Source organism: Trachurus trachurus, assembly GCF_905171665.1.
Source record: "Trachurus trachurus genome assembly, chromosome: 15".
Lineage (NCBI taxonomy): Eukaryota > Metazoa > Chordata > Actinopteri > Carangiformes > Carangidae > Trachurus > Trachurus trachurus.
Genome location: NC_139906.1, coordinates 13,767,621 through 13,785,199, shown reverse-complemented (window position 1 = coordinate 13,785,199; position 17,579 = coordinate 13,767,621). Strand labels below are relative to the sequence as shown.

Below are 17,579 nucleotides of genomic sequence, written 5' to 3'. Positions count from 1 at the left end.
ACATTTTTCCACCTCTCTACAACATAAAAACATGCAAAGCAATAAACATGTTTTAATACATACTTCTAAATTTAAAAACACATCTGTAGTTTTAGTTTCTTTTATTATGTGGATGACAAGGTGTACTTGAGTAGATACAGTCAGTGAAATTATGTCACCGTATTGACTGGGGTAAAGTAAGAGGAGGGAGGGGAAGAAAAGAAACAAGTCCACTTTCCAAATTCATGGCCTCTTCCACCAGCAGTTTGGCCTGAATACATGGCCAATGGGGGAATGTTACAGTTAGGCTTATTGGCCATTAATCCGTGCTTCAGAGGGCCCAAAATCTTTGAAATGATGTTACAACTTTGACAAGACGTCATTTTAAGGGCTTCCAAGAGTTCTGTTGTTAAATCATGAAATGAAGGCTTAAAATGTCAACACAAACACCAACGTTCAAGAGTTTGACCTCTAGGGAGTGCCATTCCGTCAATTAGACCCGAATTGGGCTTTCTGGGTCAGGGGGGCATGTTGATTGCCCTGGTGCCAAAGGCAAAATCAACCTAAGCTCAGACTCAAAATAAAACAGGCCTATGGATCAACCTCCTGTGGCAAAAAAAGTAGACACGTGCTTTCGAATTCTTCACCAGGAGGACAACGAGGCTGTTTCTTCTTATACAGATAGACAAGTAGTAGGCTTAACTACACAGGTACGGTAAAAGCCCTATCCTCTGGAGCCCCAAATCTTCTAGTTGATTTTGTCCTGGAAAATGTACAAGTTGTTGGTGGCTGCCACAGCTATCACGTTATCTTTGGGGTGCCAGGCAGTGTGGAGGATCTTCTTGTTGAAGTCCAGGCTGTCCACGCTGATCTCATCCTTCTTCCTCTTGCCGCCAGTGGACACTTTGCGGGGTTTGAGCGTAGCCCGTGGTTTGCTGCTCTCCCGGGACGCCTCCAGTGTGATGTCCCGCCTGGTGTTGCGGTCAAACATTCGAAAGAAGTTGTTGTAGGAGCCGGTCATGATGGCACTGATGGAGAAAGAAAATCAAATTGAGTGTTTGCACAGACTTTTCTCGTAAAGTGTCACCATTGTTTGACATTAAATACAACAACCTTGGAACACTGTTCATAATATTAAAACATGTACCATTTAAAAAATGACAAGGAAAAACAAGGGCAAGAGCGCTTACCTGTCACTGCCATTCCAGCAGCACTCAAACTTGTCAAAGATGCAGTCATTTTCATACAAGGAGCAGAGTTTACTGCGAAGGTATTCATGCACCTGAAACAAAACAAAATGACTTAGCCTAGATATTCATTTGTGCTTACATTTCCATCTGTGTGAATATAATTTAGGTGTTTATGCAGCCAACATGAAAATTGGCCTAAATATTGCTAATAATTCATCACATTAACACTGACTTGTGAGCCAAATTTTTGGGGGGGAGTTATGACGAGCATGTATGCCATTCAATGAAGTGATTGTGTCCTTTTATAGCTGTTTTCCCTTTTATTCAATATGAAAATGATATTTGAATGATGTGGACAATAAAGTATGAAATTAGGAAAAAACCTTAAGGTAGCAGGTGAGAGAAACAGCACAAGAACACTGCCAGAATTTAAAACTTCACTAATTTTAGAACAGTTTAGTGCTTCTGTAAGGTTACTTTTAGGCTGTCAATTCACTCAAATCACGTTTGAAACAATATTTATTTTTATTCTCACACAGGGTTCATGTTCAACATATTTTAAGTCACTAGACAAGTATGTTTATGCACCTGATATGTCTCCACTGGCCTGTTCTCCATGTTGAGGTCCCAAACTTTGACGGAGAGGTAGTCACGTGTCATCATGTAGCGTCCGCTGTGACTGAACTTCACGTCCGAGATGGAGGAGATGATCTCAGAGAAAAAGGATCGGCTGCTTGGATCCTCAGGCTCCTCAAAGACTTAAAAGATAGAAGAAAAAAAATCCTCAATTGTTATTTCTAGTAATTGTCAGCATGAACTTTAAAAACTACAGTAACGCCAATAAAAAAAATCGGTTTATTTCGTAATCATGATCAAAACCAGAATCAAAAGAGTCTTAATTGACCAATCTAAACAGCAATTCTCACACTCGTTGACTAGTTAATTGACTCATTTCACATACATCAGAGGTACTTACACTTTGAGTGCCTATCGCAGAGTGCTGCTGCTCGCATGTCACACAGGCGGATGGTGCCTTTGCTACTGCTGTACACAAATACATTGCATTGGTGTGGATGGCACTCAGCAGCTGTGATTACTTCTGTCAGTTCCTCCATGTTGGCAGGCTTGATGTCTACAATATCTGGGAACACACTGTTAAGGAACTTGCAGTTTTAAGTTTCATGATGGAAGAGTGCAGAGACAATTGACCTTTAAGCCACACATCCAATATTTGCCGTTTTGTGATAAAGAAAAGGATACTAAAACTTCTGTCTGTGATTTCCAAGTGCCATAGATTTATTCTTAGGTCATCTGCGGAGAGGTACGTTTCATGATCACTATTTACAGAAATGGAATTAATGTGATAGGTGTGCGCATTTGCAAAGATCCTCCGTGGGCTTGCTTCTACCATGAGATCCATTGGCATCAGTACTGGTACCTGAAACACATAACATTTACCTTTTTTTTTAGATAGGATTCATCAAAAAAAAAACTTAAGACTGCCCTGTTTGTGTACGACATAGGTTACATACCCGTAAAGAGGTGATTCTAAAGGGATCTCTGAGTCGTCCATCTTCATCTTTCAGGTTGTAACCTTCTGCTCGTTTATCTCTTTCACTTATTTTCCACAATTTGATAGTTTTATCTGGCAAAAACAGACAACGAAATTGTAAAATGTGGAGATGGAGAACAATTATCTGATAGAGATCAAGTTAAGTCACACACTTTCAAATAATAATTGAACTAAATAAACACTAAACTCTTACCATTTGTCGAAAGTAGAAAGTGAGCAGCATTTTGTTGGGGTAGCCATCTTATTTTATTAATTTTTTCCTCGATTTCTAAACTTTTCAAATAGTCAAATTCTGGCTCGTGACTCTGAAAAGTGCTATAGACGTTGTACTCCCCGCGAAGGTGTGGACGATTCTTAGACTGGAAAGAAACATTGTAAACAAAAGTCAACACAGAATCACTACAATGCAGCCAGCATGTGCCTTCTGACATTGATGCTCATGAAATCCGATGAAGATACTCCTCTGTTGAGTCTTACCTCCTGTTCATGTTGAAATATCACTACTCTTCCTCCTTTATCTCCAGTTGCAAGCAATTCTCCAGAATAGTTGAACTCAACTGTTGAGATTATGTCAGCTGGAAATGGACACACATCAAACAGATTGAGACCTCACAGCTCAGCTTTCACGATTATAGCTCTGATGACAGCTTGAATCATGCTAGCGGTGCAATGACATTTTTCTTGGACTAAGAGTGAGACACTCAGTGAGCCAAACACGCACAACACGTACACCCATTCATGGATGGATGGATGAATGAATGAAAACACGCATGATGTCACTTTGACAATTTATGGACGCAGCACATTGACGTCATGGACACGGTCGCTCCCCTTTTAATAGCTTAGCCACCACCTAGCATATTAGCTAGCTAGCGGCACACGGTTATTTACAGAAGAAAGGGCGTTTGTGCAATTGATCCACGAACAGGGTCGCACCAATTACCAACAGCTGCCCCGATTTAAAACATGTGCGACCATCTAGCTACCGTGCATCACATGTAAAGCCCACAGAGCATCATCATCATCATCAGACCATCTAGCTAGCGCCGAGCTAACATTAGCCACATACCTTCCGCAACATCTTCATCTATCGCTCCTTTCACTTGCGAGAAACACCACTGGAAATCATTTCCTCCTGCAACTCCTGTAGAAAGACACAAGGGAGACAAAAAGGACACGACGTTGGTTCTCTGTCCCAGTCGCGCTTCAAGAGGCGATAAAAAACCTGACAGTGACAGTTTGACAACTAGCACCTTAGCTCGCCAGCGCTAACGTTGGCTAGCTAACTTGCAGATTCAGGCCATCACACACACCAAGTGAGGTGGATCCTTCTCACTCCCTTTCAAAAGTAGCTTACCCGCCATTGCTTCATTTAGCAGCTCTTGCTGTACACAGCTTCCAATACTTAATCAACCAATGCGGCTTGCTCGGGGGAACAGATAGCATCCACAATCAGTGTGAAGACTCGGGTCCGGATCTGTCAAGACCACGGAAATTATCCGTGATTTTTTTTTCTTCCAAAATGGCGCACAGTACATGGAGAAATGACGTCATGCACACATGCCACATCCTGGCTCCCTCCATCCTCCCGAGCATCATTTTATCAAATCTGCATTCACTCTTTATTTTCAGGGATTTCGACTGTATCTCTATTGCATTTCACATTAAACGCCTCTCGTCTCGGCCTGTTTAAGGCAATTCAGTTGTCCTCTGATTCGTGGGTGGGACACATGACACATGACACTACACATCAGGTGTAGACCTGTGCCTATTGATAAAAGCGGAAGCACGCAAAGAGGAGCAAGAGATAGCAATGCATGCAACATTTCTCTCTAGTCTCTTGTGTTTATAGCCAAGGTGTGTGTGTCATGGATATAGGGTAGGCCTAATGGATAATGATACATGAACTGATTAAGTTCTTGCAGTAATGAACTTCTATTTATTAATTGCATTATTCACAGTAAAACTTTGTTTTTACTGTTTGCTTGGCTGTTGTTGATGTTAAACATTAAGTGTGTCCTAACTCAAAGAACTGTGACACCCAAGAAGAACCCCAGCTTTGTATTGTATGATCAGTGGGTGACATCTAGTGGAGAAAAGGGTGAACATCCAGTCTTTCTTTTAATGGGTAATGCAGGTGTGTTAGACCTCTGAGGGAAAATAAACTGAATGCACATACTTATGTATTATTGAGGTCTCATTTCACAGAACTGTTACAGGCCTGTTGTTTGTTTTGCTTGTCCTTTGTGACTATGGTGTGTTACGCCTGATCAATCAAATCCAATCAAAACAAAAACTAAGTCAAAAAGTTTAAATACAACAATCTGTTTTCACAGTTTTATAATTGTGTCTGTCTGTCTGTCTGTCTGTCTGTACGTCCATCTAATATTAATGTTAAATGGAGCATCCAGTCTGTCACCAGCAATGCTATCAGTTGTTTTGTACTGTTTTCTTTAAATGGTGGGTTCCACATTAGGGAACAAAGTTTTTAATGTTTTGCTTAAAATCTGCTAAAAAAGTATGTCATCTATATTTTTGTTTTTTTCAGAATGTGTTTATAATTATTATGTTTTAGCAGTGGTGGCTGATTTTAGTTTATGCTTATTTTTTCTGTGAACAGCACTCCCTGATGGGTGGGAGGCGATGGAGATAACCCATAAGGGCTGATTGTGCAATAAAGTAAGTCACCCCCCAAAAGAAGAAAAAAGTTTCTGATGAAGTGTGAAAATATAAAATATTATAATCACTAGAGATGCTGTATGTGTCCTCTTAGGTGCACCCGTAGACTGACAAGTAAAATGAGGTCCTATGTTTTTACAGCTGCAATTATATTCTAATTTTACTTTTTATCTTTAAAAAGCATGGTGGCCTGAAAGGTGCTCATTAACAGATAATACTTGCTCTTAACCAGATGCTACAGGTCATGTGTCTTTGAAGCTCGCTTGCCTTCTGCACTGACTTCAAATAACTGTGATAATGAGCTCTGGATAACGACTACATAATATTGATGGCACTGTGTCCTTTTTGCCTTTATTTGTTTTCAGCATTTGCACATTGTCCTGCAGGTGGCAAGAGAATGAAATAGGGATGTAACCTGAAAGACCTGGACCAAATCTCACCAAAGTCTTCTCCTCGGTATCTCCCAAGCTCCACATCCCCCTCATCACTCACACAGCGTCCCTTGGGGAGAGGCAGAGCAGAGGCCTGGAGGTGAGGAAGACTATATCTATAGTTATATATATATATAAAGGTGGACCAACTTGTGCTTGCAGTATTGGTACAAGTTGGCTGGTATACAACTGCTCAAAGAAATTAAGGAGCATAGCAATGTGTGTAGATAAGATTATACATTTCACAGATGTTCTCACACACAGTTGAATAGTGACTGAAATGGACTACACCCCAATAAGCAGTTTACGCCTGCTTGTATAGCGATCCGGTTTCGTAGTTAAAATTCGCGGTGGATGTTACCCTTGAATTAAAAATGGATCGTTCACCAGTGTTTTGTAAAACCATCATTATTGAAAGAACCAATTGAACCTTTAAAACATCCTTGACTTCATCATGATAAATCCTGTGCAGTTACAAACAGCATTGAGTGGGTTTACTCTGGTTTTTACTATAGCTTCAACCTCTGACTAAATGGAACAAAATGTATTGCCCTCTGAAGAGGCGGATTAGATATTATTCACTGGAATGCTGTAAGCACAAAATAGACAAAATAGTTTTCATTTTAGAGTGTTAACTAGAGTGGGTATAGACTATTAATAGGCCCAACCAGAATTAACAATGTGAAATTGTGCTTTTTAAATTCTAAGAAATTATGGGAAAAGATTTTTTGTTTTTGTTAAAAAAAATTTGTTTAATTTCACTTGCACGCCAAAACATCTCTCTTCAACAAAATTCATTTTTAGAAATAAGAGCAAAGAAAATTTCGGTCTTGACTAATATTGTCCTATTAAAAACTAAAGGAATTGTTTGTGTTCACCATCACAGTGTGAAGGAGAAACATTTGACTAGAGCCTAATTTGTGATTTAATAAACTGCGCAGCCTAATTATTGTATACATTAGATTTTAACATTTTTACAAGTTCAGTGTTGTGCTTGTGTGTGTGTCTGTGTGTGTGTGTGAGAGAGAGAGAGAGAGAGAGAGAGAGAGAGAGAGAGAGAGAGAGAGGGTGTGTGTATGTATGTGTGTGTGTGTGTGTGTTGCCGTGCCGTAGCTTCATCAGGTATAAGGAGAGGTGTTGACTTTATTCCGAGCCTCCAGTAACACCACTGACTCTGATAGTTCCCCATCCCTGTGGGAATTCATTATAAGACAGCTAGAGGCTGCTTGTGGATGGTTACTGTGCTGCCCGTATGTTAACTTGTCGCTATCGCGCAAGGCAAACATGTGGTGCAGCTGCTTTCTCTGGCTGTGGGCAACCTGGAGAGATTGATTGGTGAGCCTTCTGTTTTATCCAGGATCAGGGCCACATTCAGTAGACATGGTGCCTCCGGAGAAGCAGCCATTTCCCCCAGAAAATATGGCTCATTACCAGCACAGACAAAATGAAGGTATATTGACTTTTTAACATCTTACAACACACCTATTCCTAAGCCGTTTAACAACAAACGTTTGTTATCCTGGAAATCTTTACTTCATTTTATTCTCATGTAACCGAATACAAAAAATGGGCATGATTTCATCACGCTCAAGTTTGTTTTGACAAAGTCAGACACAGCTAAGTACTGATTTTATCTATTCTGTGTTTGAATTTACACACTGAGGCATCCACATAAATACCCATACACATGCAACCCCCCCCCTCTCCCCTGCATACACACAAACATACCCTTCCCCCACATTTGGTCCATCAGACAGTTTTTAACACAAACCATTGGGCAGTGGATGTGTCTGCTCTGCTCAGGGGCATAAGCTCTGTCCAGACCCTCAGTCTTACACACACACACTCTCACACACACAAACAGCAAAGACAAACACAATCAATTATTCAAGACTCTTGTTTTGGCTCATGTGTTTTTTTTTTTCTTATTATTTTTGTTCTGTTGTTTCTATAGCATCCTCTGGCAAATTAAGAGCCAGGAGGCCCGATGAGTGAGATATGAGGCCTGATGATTTGAGGTCTGTGTATGTCTTTGTAATTTAGATGGCTGAGTGTAATTTGCATGCACAGCCTTCAACATTGTCTCATTGTCTGAAGGAGATTATCCTTGCGGCTCTCCACAACTGAGGCTTGTCAGAGACCTGGCTTGGAAGACAAACCTTTGCCTCCTTGTTTGTTCCCCCTTTGAGTGGAAATTTTCTGTATGGCCATACGGTGTGGTTAAACCTCACATTGAAGCACACAAGACATGAGTGCAAATAGTACTCTGTTCTTTACTTTTTTTCTTATTTCTTTTTCAGTTCTTGCCCTTGGGTAAGACACTATGCTTTCATATATAAGACGCAGTGTATAGCGTACACTCTACATACAGGGACTGTCATCCTTCAGTGTGCAAATCTGTGCACTAGATGGCACTATGGCACTTATTATTCAATGCCAACAGATAATTTCCATTTTGGAGGATAAGTGTGTGCTGCTGACACGAGGGATGATCACAGACGGCTTGTTTTCCCCAAGCTGATGTTGATGGTATCATGGAGAAGTCCATATGCACTTACATTCATTAACTATTTTAACCTTTAAGCACAAAGCAATTGTTTTGACTGCCATAGTTCCACGTGAAATATACATGGAGAAAAAAATGAATTTTTAGTTGCGTGGATCGCCAAAGTTTTCAGCTCGTCTCAGTGAAGACTGGAACATGACAGATTGAGAGAATTTTTTTTGAAAGCTCAGGCGAACATCAGAAAAAATATACCCTGTCGAATCAATGAAAACAGAAAAGAACCACATAGAGGGGGATATATTAGATGTGAATCCTTGCAGCGATGATGTCCTTGTAACAGATCATATTGTAAATAAGATGGGTTAAATTGCACTTGTAGCTTCCCTTCAAACAGTCGGGGCTATTCTCTTGGGGGGACAAGAGAGTGCTGCAGACTCTTCCTCTAATAACGCTAGACAATGAGATCCCAGCTCATAACATAGGCCTCCACTATATAGAACAAGTATTGGGGGCTTAGCAGCTAATAAAGTGGCAAGTCTTCAAATCCATGTCAGAAGAGCAGAGTGCCACAGGGACCTTTCATAACACTTGTATGTGCAGGTTCAACTGCAGTGTAAAGGTTACACATCCACATTGTACTGATCTAACCTGATGAGTTGCCTTAAGCCTCACAAATTTCAAGGCTGTGTTTCTTATTTAAAGAAGCAGAACTGAATAATTCTCCCACTCTCAAAAAGATGACAGGGGTATGGAATGAATGTTTGAGATGCCTTACAAAATCTACTGTCTGTCCTCGGTGCGTATGACGCATTGACAACTCTTCGGTCTCTTTTTTTTTTTTTTGTTCAAGAATTTAATTAAATTCTGATTTAGTTTTATATCTGATAAGCTTGCTTTGCCACAGTTTTTGTAAAGGTAATTTTATTTTTCAAAATGAGCAACAGTAACAAAAAAAAAATCACAATACACATCAATTTTGTTAATTGAATCACACTGCCCTTTGAGTTCACAAAACACAGTCTCAGTAATTAGCCTTGATTGGCTGTCTGTGTTTCATAAATGGTCTCTCCTGCTTTCTCTCTAGTGAACCTGTCCTTCACTTGAGCACAGGCACTCCTCCAGCATTTCCACCCACTTTGTTTGTGAGTCTTTGATCCACAGTATTCCAGTTAAAGTTACACCCATGTGCTGCAAGTTGAAACTTTCAGCATTGTTGCTCAGGGGAACCTTATACCCGTGGCGCCTTCTGCTTTTGTCCTTCCCTTTAGCAACAGAACTCTCCTATGGTCCCAGACAAAAGACTACTCACGACACCATTTTATGATCTCTGTGATGATACCGTTTCCTTCTCCTGCTCGCATGTTACCTCGGTCTGCTCATCCAATCTGAATGTCAAAGAACGTCATTAAGGGCCCTCCCCAGAGACAATTGTTGATTTGACGCAAAGGACGGAGCAGTAAGAGAGGAGACATCCTCTATCCTGAGATGCGTTTTTATCTGCAAAGACTATGACCAATTTAAATCAGGACTTTTTCCTATATGGCTCGCAACACTATAAAAGTGAAAAAAAGTGATGCCACCAAGTTGATAATTGAATCATAAAAACCAAAACTCTAATTTCACTTTTTTTTCCAATTATATTGATGTGCATCAGACTGCACTCGTAATACTCATTGTGTACAGTGGCTGATTGTGTTTGTGCACATGTATACATAATCTGCATATAAATTTGCTTGTGTGTTACCAGAGTTACACATGCATGTTAAGTCTAATTGAGGCAACATTAAAAACCATTTTCTACTATAACAACATAATCTGGTGTAAAACACTTAAAGGCAAGAACAACAAATACTCTATATTAAAGTAGAGTGTAAAGTGCTGCGGTGTCTTGCCTCTCCAGTCTGTCTAATCACTATGTGAGTGAAACATTCATGGTACACTAGATCAGTTCAATATTTAATTTCTCAACAAAGACTACATGATGGAACAGATGCTCAAACTTTGTATGTTTCTCAGGAGAGCAAAACTCACTTTCATGAAAGCTATTGAGTACAGAGATTCTGATTGTGTACAAGCTTTGTGTTGACTTCTCTGGGCTCTTCACCTATGCACTAAACACACAGTCATGGATAAAAAGACGTTCAAACATACTAAGTGTGCATAGTGAGTCAGTGCTCAAACCATGGACTGAATACATCAATTGTTTACATCCAGGGGCACTGAAAACTCATGTGCGGAACCACATTAGTGATGCACCAAGGTTGCCCTTTGCCTCCACGTCACATTTCAAGTGAAAATTTGACTTGGCATGTTTACATAGGATTTCTCCATCTCCCTTTTAAACCCCTATGGGCAAGCTGAAGGTGAGGGGAACTAAGATTATTATCCCCTGTTTCTCTGAGGAGCTTTTCTTTATGCACACCCTCACAGATGTCGACATTTGGTTAGGCGGTGTACATAGAAGCCCCAGATTATCTAACGCTTCAGGAAGTCTGTTAAGCTAAAGTTAGGAGTGGTTACTCTCCTGCACCTTCCTGATTTACCCTTGCGCTGCAAGACCCCTATGCTTCGTCATACTTCATCTGCATGAAAGAGAGCTTACAAGAAATATAGTGCTGTCCATTCAAAAGCAAAGGTCTTAGTTGTAATGATGTTCACATAGACTCCACTTGTGCAGACGTAGACCTAGTCACAGGAAGTGTAACAGATGGTGTACTATATGTCATAATGCTATAAAATCCAACAGGAATTGACAATTGAAATCCCACCCCGGAGTTTGCCTCTTTTAGCTTTGGCATAATCTTCTCAGGATTTCAATTGCAAAGTCAAAGAGAATAGTCTAGCACATGGGGACTAGTTATCTGGGGCAAATGCGGTCTAAGGTTGACAATGCAAAGGCTATGTTTATGTGCATCACACTTGCTATACTGAATGTTTCCCAGAGTGCAAGAACATCCTCCCCTGAATTCTATTCCTCTTCCCACGTCCCAGTGCTGCCGTGGAAAGTAGGCCAAGTGAGCACCAGGGCGTTGCTTTTTTAAGATGATCAGTTTGTCAGTGTGTTTTTGTGTGTGCTCAGGACGGCTATTCATGTGGCTTGACTCTGTAGAACAAAGAGCAGCATTATACAATTTGCAGCACTTCCAATAGCAAGGAAAAGGGAGAGGTTGGAAAATAGGGACAGGACAAGTGTGGATGAAACAAAGACAAAATCTGGCTTGTACTCTAATTCATTTACTTCCTCTTTTCCACCTCTTTGTTGCAGCAAAAAGGTCCCTTGCCAGTAACACTCCTCTGCAGGATCATACTGTACTCTGTAGCTGGCATGGAGTATTTTTAGCTATTGCTGTGCAGCTTTCACCTTGACTCTCTCTGTCTTGACATCATAATTAACATTTCTGTTAATAGTAGCACAGTTCAATATTAATAAGGATCTCCGACTAAAGTCAGAATTCTGTCGGAGAGCGGCTGCACTGCACTGCGCTGCACAGATATGAGACACCTTGCCAATCACGCTCCAATCTGTATCTCCATGATGATGTAAAAGTAAATTAGAGGCGCTGATGCAACATGTTGAAAATATACATTTTAATGTGAGCCACTTGCAGGTGGGGTATAGCCTCACTATAAGTTGGCAATAGCTCCATCACAGGGGTCAACAGGCAAATTAAAGTTCTCCTGAGTGCTGAGGCAAAAGGCTGCTGCCTGTTTGGTCATGCACACGCACATGCGCTCTGAAAGAACCAAGGTTAAAGCTGATTCCTCTCGTTTTGGAGGCCACGTTGCCCGATGCAACATGTGCCCATATCATACTTACTGATGAGATGTTTAAATGACCTTTTAAAGTCAGTTTTTTTTTCCCCACACGTTTTTTTGTGGAGTCCATTTGGCATTTGGGTGCATGTGTTAGACCTATAAGTTAATATGCTGCGATTTATGGCTGAATAATCAAATTTAGCTCACTTCCATCAGCACCACTGAGAAATGTGAGGCGGTGTGATAACTTTTTTTTTTTTTTTTTTTAAATAAAGAATTTTAGATAGGCCTACAAAACAGTGATGGACACAATCGAGCCAGGGCTGCATGAGAGCGAAGGTATCCTGGGTATTTGGTCATGTGTATTTTGGTCTAAATTTCCAGGGGATATTTTAGATGTTAATAGCCCTGAAGTGGTCTCGGTTTCTTATTTAATTTCTCTCGCCTTCTTTAAATGTAATTCGCCCACAGACTGCGCCGCGAGGCTCTAAACCGCGCAGAAACTCTCTCATCATTTCCACAGCAGAATGGAAATGCAAATTGTGCGCACGGGCAATGCCCTTGACAGAACTCACCACTGCACACAATTAACATGAGCACTCTGACAGAAGTTAGTGACGAAATGTGAGGTCACACCAGCTGTGTGCCACATACTGTGATGATGTTTGTTTGTGACAAAGCCCACATCAAACGCACCGAAAAGATGCTCAAGTGGATCGAATTTAGTAAAAAATAATAATAAAAATAACAACAATGATAAATATCATTTTTTTAAAGTGGCAGTTTAATTTGAAGTTATTCTCAACTATGGAAAACAATACACTTTGCTCTCTATAAATATGTAATTTTTTTTGCAATGGAATTTTTTTAATTATTATTATTGCGTGGACGCTGCTCAGCAATCCTTTAAGAATTCTCCTGCAAATTTTGTATTATTATATATCAGACTATCGTTTTAGATCATTTAATTTTTCGGGTGGGGGGCTGGGGATGTGCGGGTGATTGTGTGTGTGTGTGTATGTGTGTGGGGGGGTGGGGGGTGGGGTGTTAGATAAACCTATGTTGAGATTTAGCTATCTTGTCACTGAGGAACACAGCTGCCTCATATCGACACAATGATCTCAAGTGTAACCAACGAGGGGCGCTGTCCGTCTATCAGCGCAGTAACTGGGGCTTGACACGAATAGCCCCCATGATTGATCTCATCACTCTTGGCCATTTGTGTTTTACCTCTATAATTAAAAATAACGCGTAAAGTGTGCTTTAATGTGATATTTGAATATGTCATATCGAATTCCGCACGTGCATCTATTACGGCCAGACCTTAATAGCTCATGGAGACAAAGTTTTTGCAAGGAGACATTTATTGTAATATAGTGGCATTAATTTAATATAATATATAATAAAATATATCTAATCCATCCCCACAAGTGAGAAAAGTCTCAGGAGTGACACAAGAATGAAATAAAGTTGGTCATGGTAAAATGACAGAGCTACAAGTGACAGAAAAAGAAAAACAATGGGTGTGATTCTTGCAGTAAATTTTCTTTTGTTTTTATTTATTTGTTTATTTTTGTTTGTTTGTTTTTGGCGCACATGTCACATAAACATAAATAATTAATAAATGATAAACAAACAAACAAATAAATAAAATGTTAATTCAAACCACATACTTCAAGAAATAAACAATAGAACTGACAATGTTGCAGTAAACACAACAGCCCTAATATGGGATTTGAAACGGTATAAGATTAATATAAAAAAAAGAAAGAAAAAAGTCACTTTAAAACAGCTTTTCTGATAAAAGCCTTAAACTTGCTTGGCTGCTGCTAATAAGATTTCTTATTCTTCTGCTTGTTTTTCTTTTTGCCAATCAATCCATTAGGAAACAATGCAGGTGAGCATAATGAAAGTGTTGTCCCAATAAAGTGCATCGATGGACAGCTGGGCAGCGGCCGGCTGATTGACTTTGCCTTGACATCTGGGAGGCCCGCTGGCCCCTGGCACGCGTATAGGCTGATGTCGCCATTTACATGCAAATTTAAGGAGATCATGAGGGCCTCGCCCCGTAAATTCACACAAAAAAGAAGACGTCACCCTCAATACGGAGGAGGCTCGTTCCGTCGAGACGGGAGGTCTTCGAAGTCACAGTGTACATTTTTATTGGGAGCCACGCGTCCCGAGGAGTTTGGTTTTATATCAATGGTCAGGCCCAAATCTTTGGGGGTTCATTCATTGTGGCCACTGAATAGAAGCATGAGATAACAGGCCCCCGTGTCATCAACCGGTCATTTAAACGAGCAGTCAGCCTGGCTCAGTGCGGCCAAGATGCAGAGATCATGCAGGCAAACACTTTGCACTTGTTTCCTGCTTGTCATCCATCACTTACCTCCAGCGTGCTGTTGAGAAACAGCTTCTTTTTTTTCTTTCTTTCTTTCTTTTTTTTTGTTTAGGTGAGAAATGATAAAATGTGGCAATAAGATCCTCTAATTCCACGCCCGTGCAAAGTTTTCATGCACGCAGCCACTAAAACCAACGGGGATCAACATTTCCTTTATTTTGATGCTAACATTTCACCTAATGATGGAGAGCGCATTTTCCACGGTGTAAGCCCACCACGCAGATGATCCCACAGAATGAGCTGAGACGGATTCAGGCTCCGCGCCTCAGTGTGTGGAGCAGCTGACTCCCTCTCTCCACGTCCAGATGGCCCCTGCACACAGATTTGCATTCATTTTCCTCTAATATCTTCTGAAATAGCGGGGCAGCTGCATTTGTTGTCAAATACGGTTTAAAACTCCCTTTCAGGACAGCATCGTTACCTACGTGACGGGTGTGGAGATCCATTTTCCCTCTCCAGTCAACAGTATCAGATCTAAGAGGATTTGTCTCAAAGTCTCCTAATTTGATAATCAGATTTAAATCGCCTTGGTGCGTGTAATCAGGGGTTAAGTTCTAATAAGCGACTTGAAACTGTGCAAAAAAAGCTCAGAGAGTTCTGTGCAAAAAAGATATTTGCAATCTCGGTAGAACAGACAAAAAACATTTACAGCATGCGTGTCGGTTTGTTTCATCTATAGAAAAAGAATTAACAAAGAAGCCCCTTTTGAGTTTCTCTTGATATTTTTTCCACAAATTGAAACTTGGATTTCTCTTAAATAATAAAAAAGTTTATTTTATTTTTTAAAGAAAAAAAAATCCACACCCTCATTTTGTGACTGGGCAATTTGGCAATAGATTGTGTAGAGGTGAAAGCAACAGCTTATAATTCACTTATCTTTGGCAGCAGCTATTAACCCTCAGCACCAGCTAGATAGATTGCTCAGGATATAGCACACATCTCTCTTCCTCGCACCCTCCCCTCTCTCCCTCCATCCTCTCCTCCTTTTCACCACTAATGAACCGGATTGCTTGCTTGCTCCTCTCGGACAGAGTCGGACATGTAGGCAGTTGGCTCTTTAAAAATGATTAAGATGTTTCTGATTATTACTGATTTTACAGGACGTGCGTGAAATAAAGAAGACACTGAACCATGGCTTTTTCCTGAAGTTTGTTTAATGTCATGAGACACGGTGGCTCTGCTTCTTTTTTTTTAAAGCCCATAAAAAAAAGAAAGTCAGAAGGTCCGACTTATCTCCTGTAAATGGCACAGCGATGTGACTGATTGGTTTTGACATCAATAATATGGATGCTGAGACACTATGTCTGATTTTCAAGCCTTGTTTATATCTGATCCCTCTCGAAATAATAAATAAAGACACGAGCTGCTGCGCGACTCGCAGCCAAACAAGTGAAAGTCAATCATCTGTTGTTAAAATTCTCAGTGAGTTGATATAAGTTAATAGATTTATAAACCATGTCTGGTTCTCACAAATCAGCCTTATATTAATTACATTTTAATTACTATTAAAGAACAACCTGCAGCATAAGGGTTAAAAGTTCACAATAAATAAATATATATGTATCTATCAGTAGAAACATGATCTGCTATTATAGAAATATGATTTATGGCCTGTTTATTCAGACAGCTTTTGAGATGCTTCCGATACATTAGTGAATAAACAATCTCGTCAAGCCAATTTGTAATAATAATAACACATTTTATCGAATAAAAATATCAAATACTATTAATTTTAATCCAATATAATAAAACTAATCACGGAAATTGCAATCATCAGGCCAGCTAAAACTAATAAGCAATGAATCCTGCATTTCGAGTTATTATTATGTATTATTTTCTTTTATTATTATTATTTTTTTCCTCATTATGTGTGATGGTTACACCCGGTTGAATTTTCCATATCGTTAAAAAAATCAAACTCACCACATATAGGGCCTAAGCAAGAGGAAAAGTGGAGCGAGTGAGTGTTCTCAGGCTGCTGCACTATAGGGCTGTACCCGTACAGTGGAGCAGCCACTGCCTGACAGGAACCGTCAGAGCTCCGTATATGGGCAAAACCCCGCCCCTTCAGCGTCATATTCTGACAGCGCCTCTCCCGTGGGTTTAGAGTTTTGGCTCCCGGGAAAGATTTCAGTCCTCGGGGAAAGAGGGCTTAGTTTTGCATGTTCCCATCCATCCTGCACGACGCGAAAGGGCCCCTTATCCACCTCTCCTGTGTACTAGGAACACCTCCACTGGTGATCAGCCTTTGCCTGTGTTTGTCTTGTGGAGAAGCAGCAGCACCTTTTCAGGAGTGGGTTTTTTATTCAACAAGAAGTCCTGAAGGTTTTGGATGCGGTGCTTCAGGGATGTGGGCACTTTGAGAGCAGCATCACCCACAAACACAAACAACTGCCATCGATTTTTCTGTGAATAGCACAAAAAAAGAAAAAAATCAGAAAAAGAAAAAACAAAGAGGAACAATAGCAACACAAAAAAATCTTGTCTATTGAACAATTCACTTTTCCAGTCTGTGGATACCGCTCTAACTAAGTACAGCACTTTGAGAATTGTTCACATCGGACGGACTGAAGAGGGAGGCAAGACCTGTGGACCGGGTTTTCCCTCGCAAGTCTGAATCGGCTCTCGCTACTTATCCCGTGAAAAAAAACCAACCCTGAAGGATAACACGCTTGGACGTTTATTTCCCTAATTTCGCAGGAGGCTCTTTTTTCACGCAAATTGTCCTAAATGTTTGGGATTCAGGAAACTATACCGCGGGGTGGGACGACGATGAAGGAGGAACCGCTGGGTGGACTGAACTCGGTCCGCTCCTGGATGCACACAGCTGGGGTGGTGGATGCAAACACAGCCGCCCAAAGGTACGCATGCCAAAAGCATCTGATTTTTCTCACGCATTCCCTCCTCATCATATCGACCCCTCAATCCCCTGAATACTCTGTATCAATTACGGTCTCCCAATAAATGCCCCCCCTTCGGCTTTCCCTTCTTTCATTACATGAGATTACCCATTATTGTGACAAATCAAGAAATCTCCCCCGTACTCGAGCGTGCTTCTGCATCT

General features: G+C 40.6%; 3 protein-coding genes across 12 annotated transcripts in view; 1 reads left to right on the top strand and 2 right to left on the bottom strand.

Moving 5' to 3' along the window:
- The window catches only part of smndc1 (survival motor neuron domain containing 1), a 286,609-nt gene that overhangs the window by 19,757 nt on the left and 249,273 nt on the right, over window positions 1-17,579 (bottom strand). The gene's annotated exons all lie outside the window — the stretch shown is intronic.
- Window positions 87-4,256, bottom strand: LOC310998463 (serine/threonine-protein phosphatase 2A 55 kDa regulatory subunit B delta isoform). Its single transcript, XM_083988520.1, has 10 exons — window positions 4,100-4,256; window positions 3,812-3,886; window positions 3,220-3,317; window positions 2,936-3,101; window positions 2,702-2,814; window positions 2,430-2,607; window positions 2,146-2,310; window positions 1,758-1,927; window positions 1,170-1,261; window positions 87-1,007 (listed from the first exon to the last, which is right to left on the bottom strand). The coding sequence occupies exons 1-10, from the start codon at window positions 4,104-4,106 to the stop codon at window positions 728-730; spliced, it is 1,344 nt and encodes a 447-aa protein (XP_083844646.1). The 5' UTR covers window positions 4,107-4,256; the 3' UTR covers window positions 87-727.
- Window positions 16,670-17,579, top strand: part of LOC310998581 (transcription factor COE3) — a gene marked incomplete at its 3' end in the record, with an annotated part of 67,187 nt that continues 66,277 nt past the window's right edge. For all 10 annotated transcript variants that reach the window (XM_083988702.1, XM_083988703.1, XM_083988701.1 and 7 more), the window contains exon 1: window positions 16,670-17,376. In XM_083988702.1, the coding sequence (XP_083844828.1) occupies window positions 17,246-17,376 (131 nt within the window). In that variant the 5' untranslated portion in view covers window positions 16,670-17,245. The remainder of the gene's footprint in view (window positions 17,377-17,579) is intronic.

Coding starts and splice junctions, on each gene's coding strand:
- LOC310998463 (XM_083988520.1), bottom strand. Junction 2,608..2,701: donor TTAGAATCACCTCTTTACGG/GTATGTAACCTA, acceptor TATGTGTTTCAG/GTACCAGTACTGATGCCAAT. Junction 1,928..2,145: donor CTGCGATAGGCACTCAAAGT/GTAAGTACCTCT, acceptor CTATCTTTTAAG/TCTTTGAGGAGCCTGAGGAT.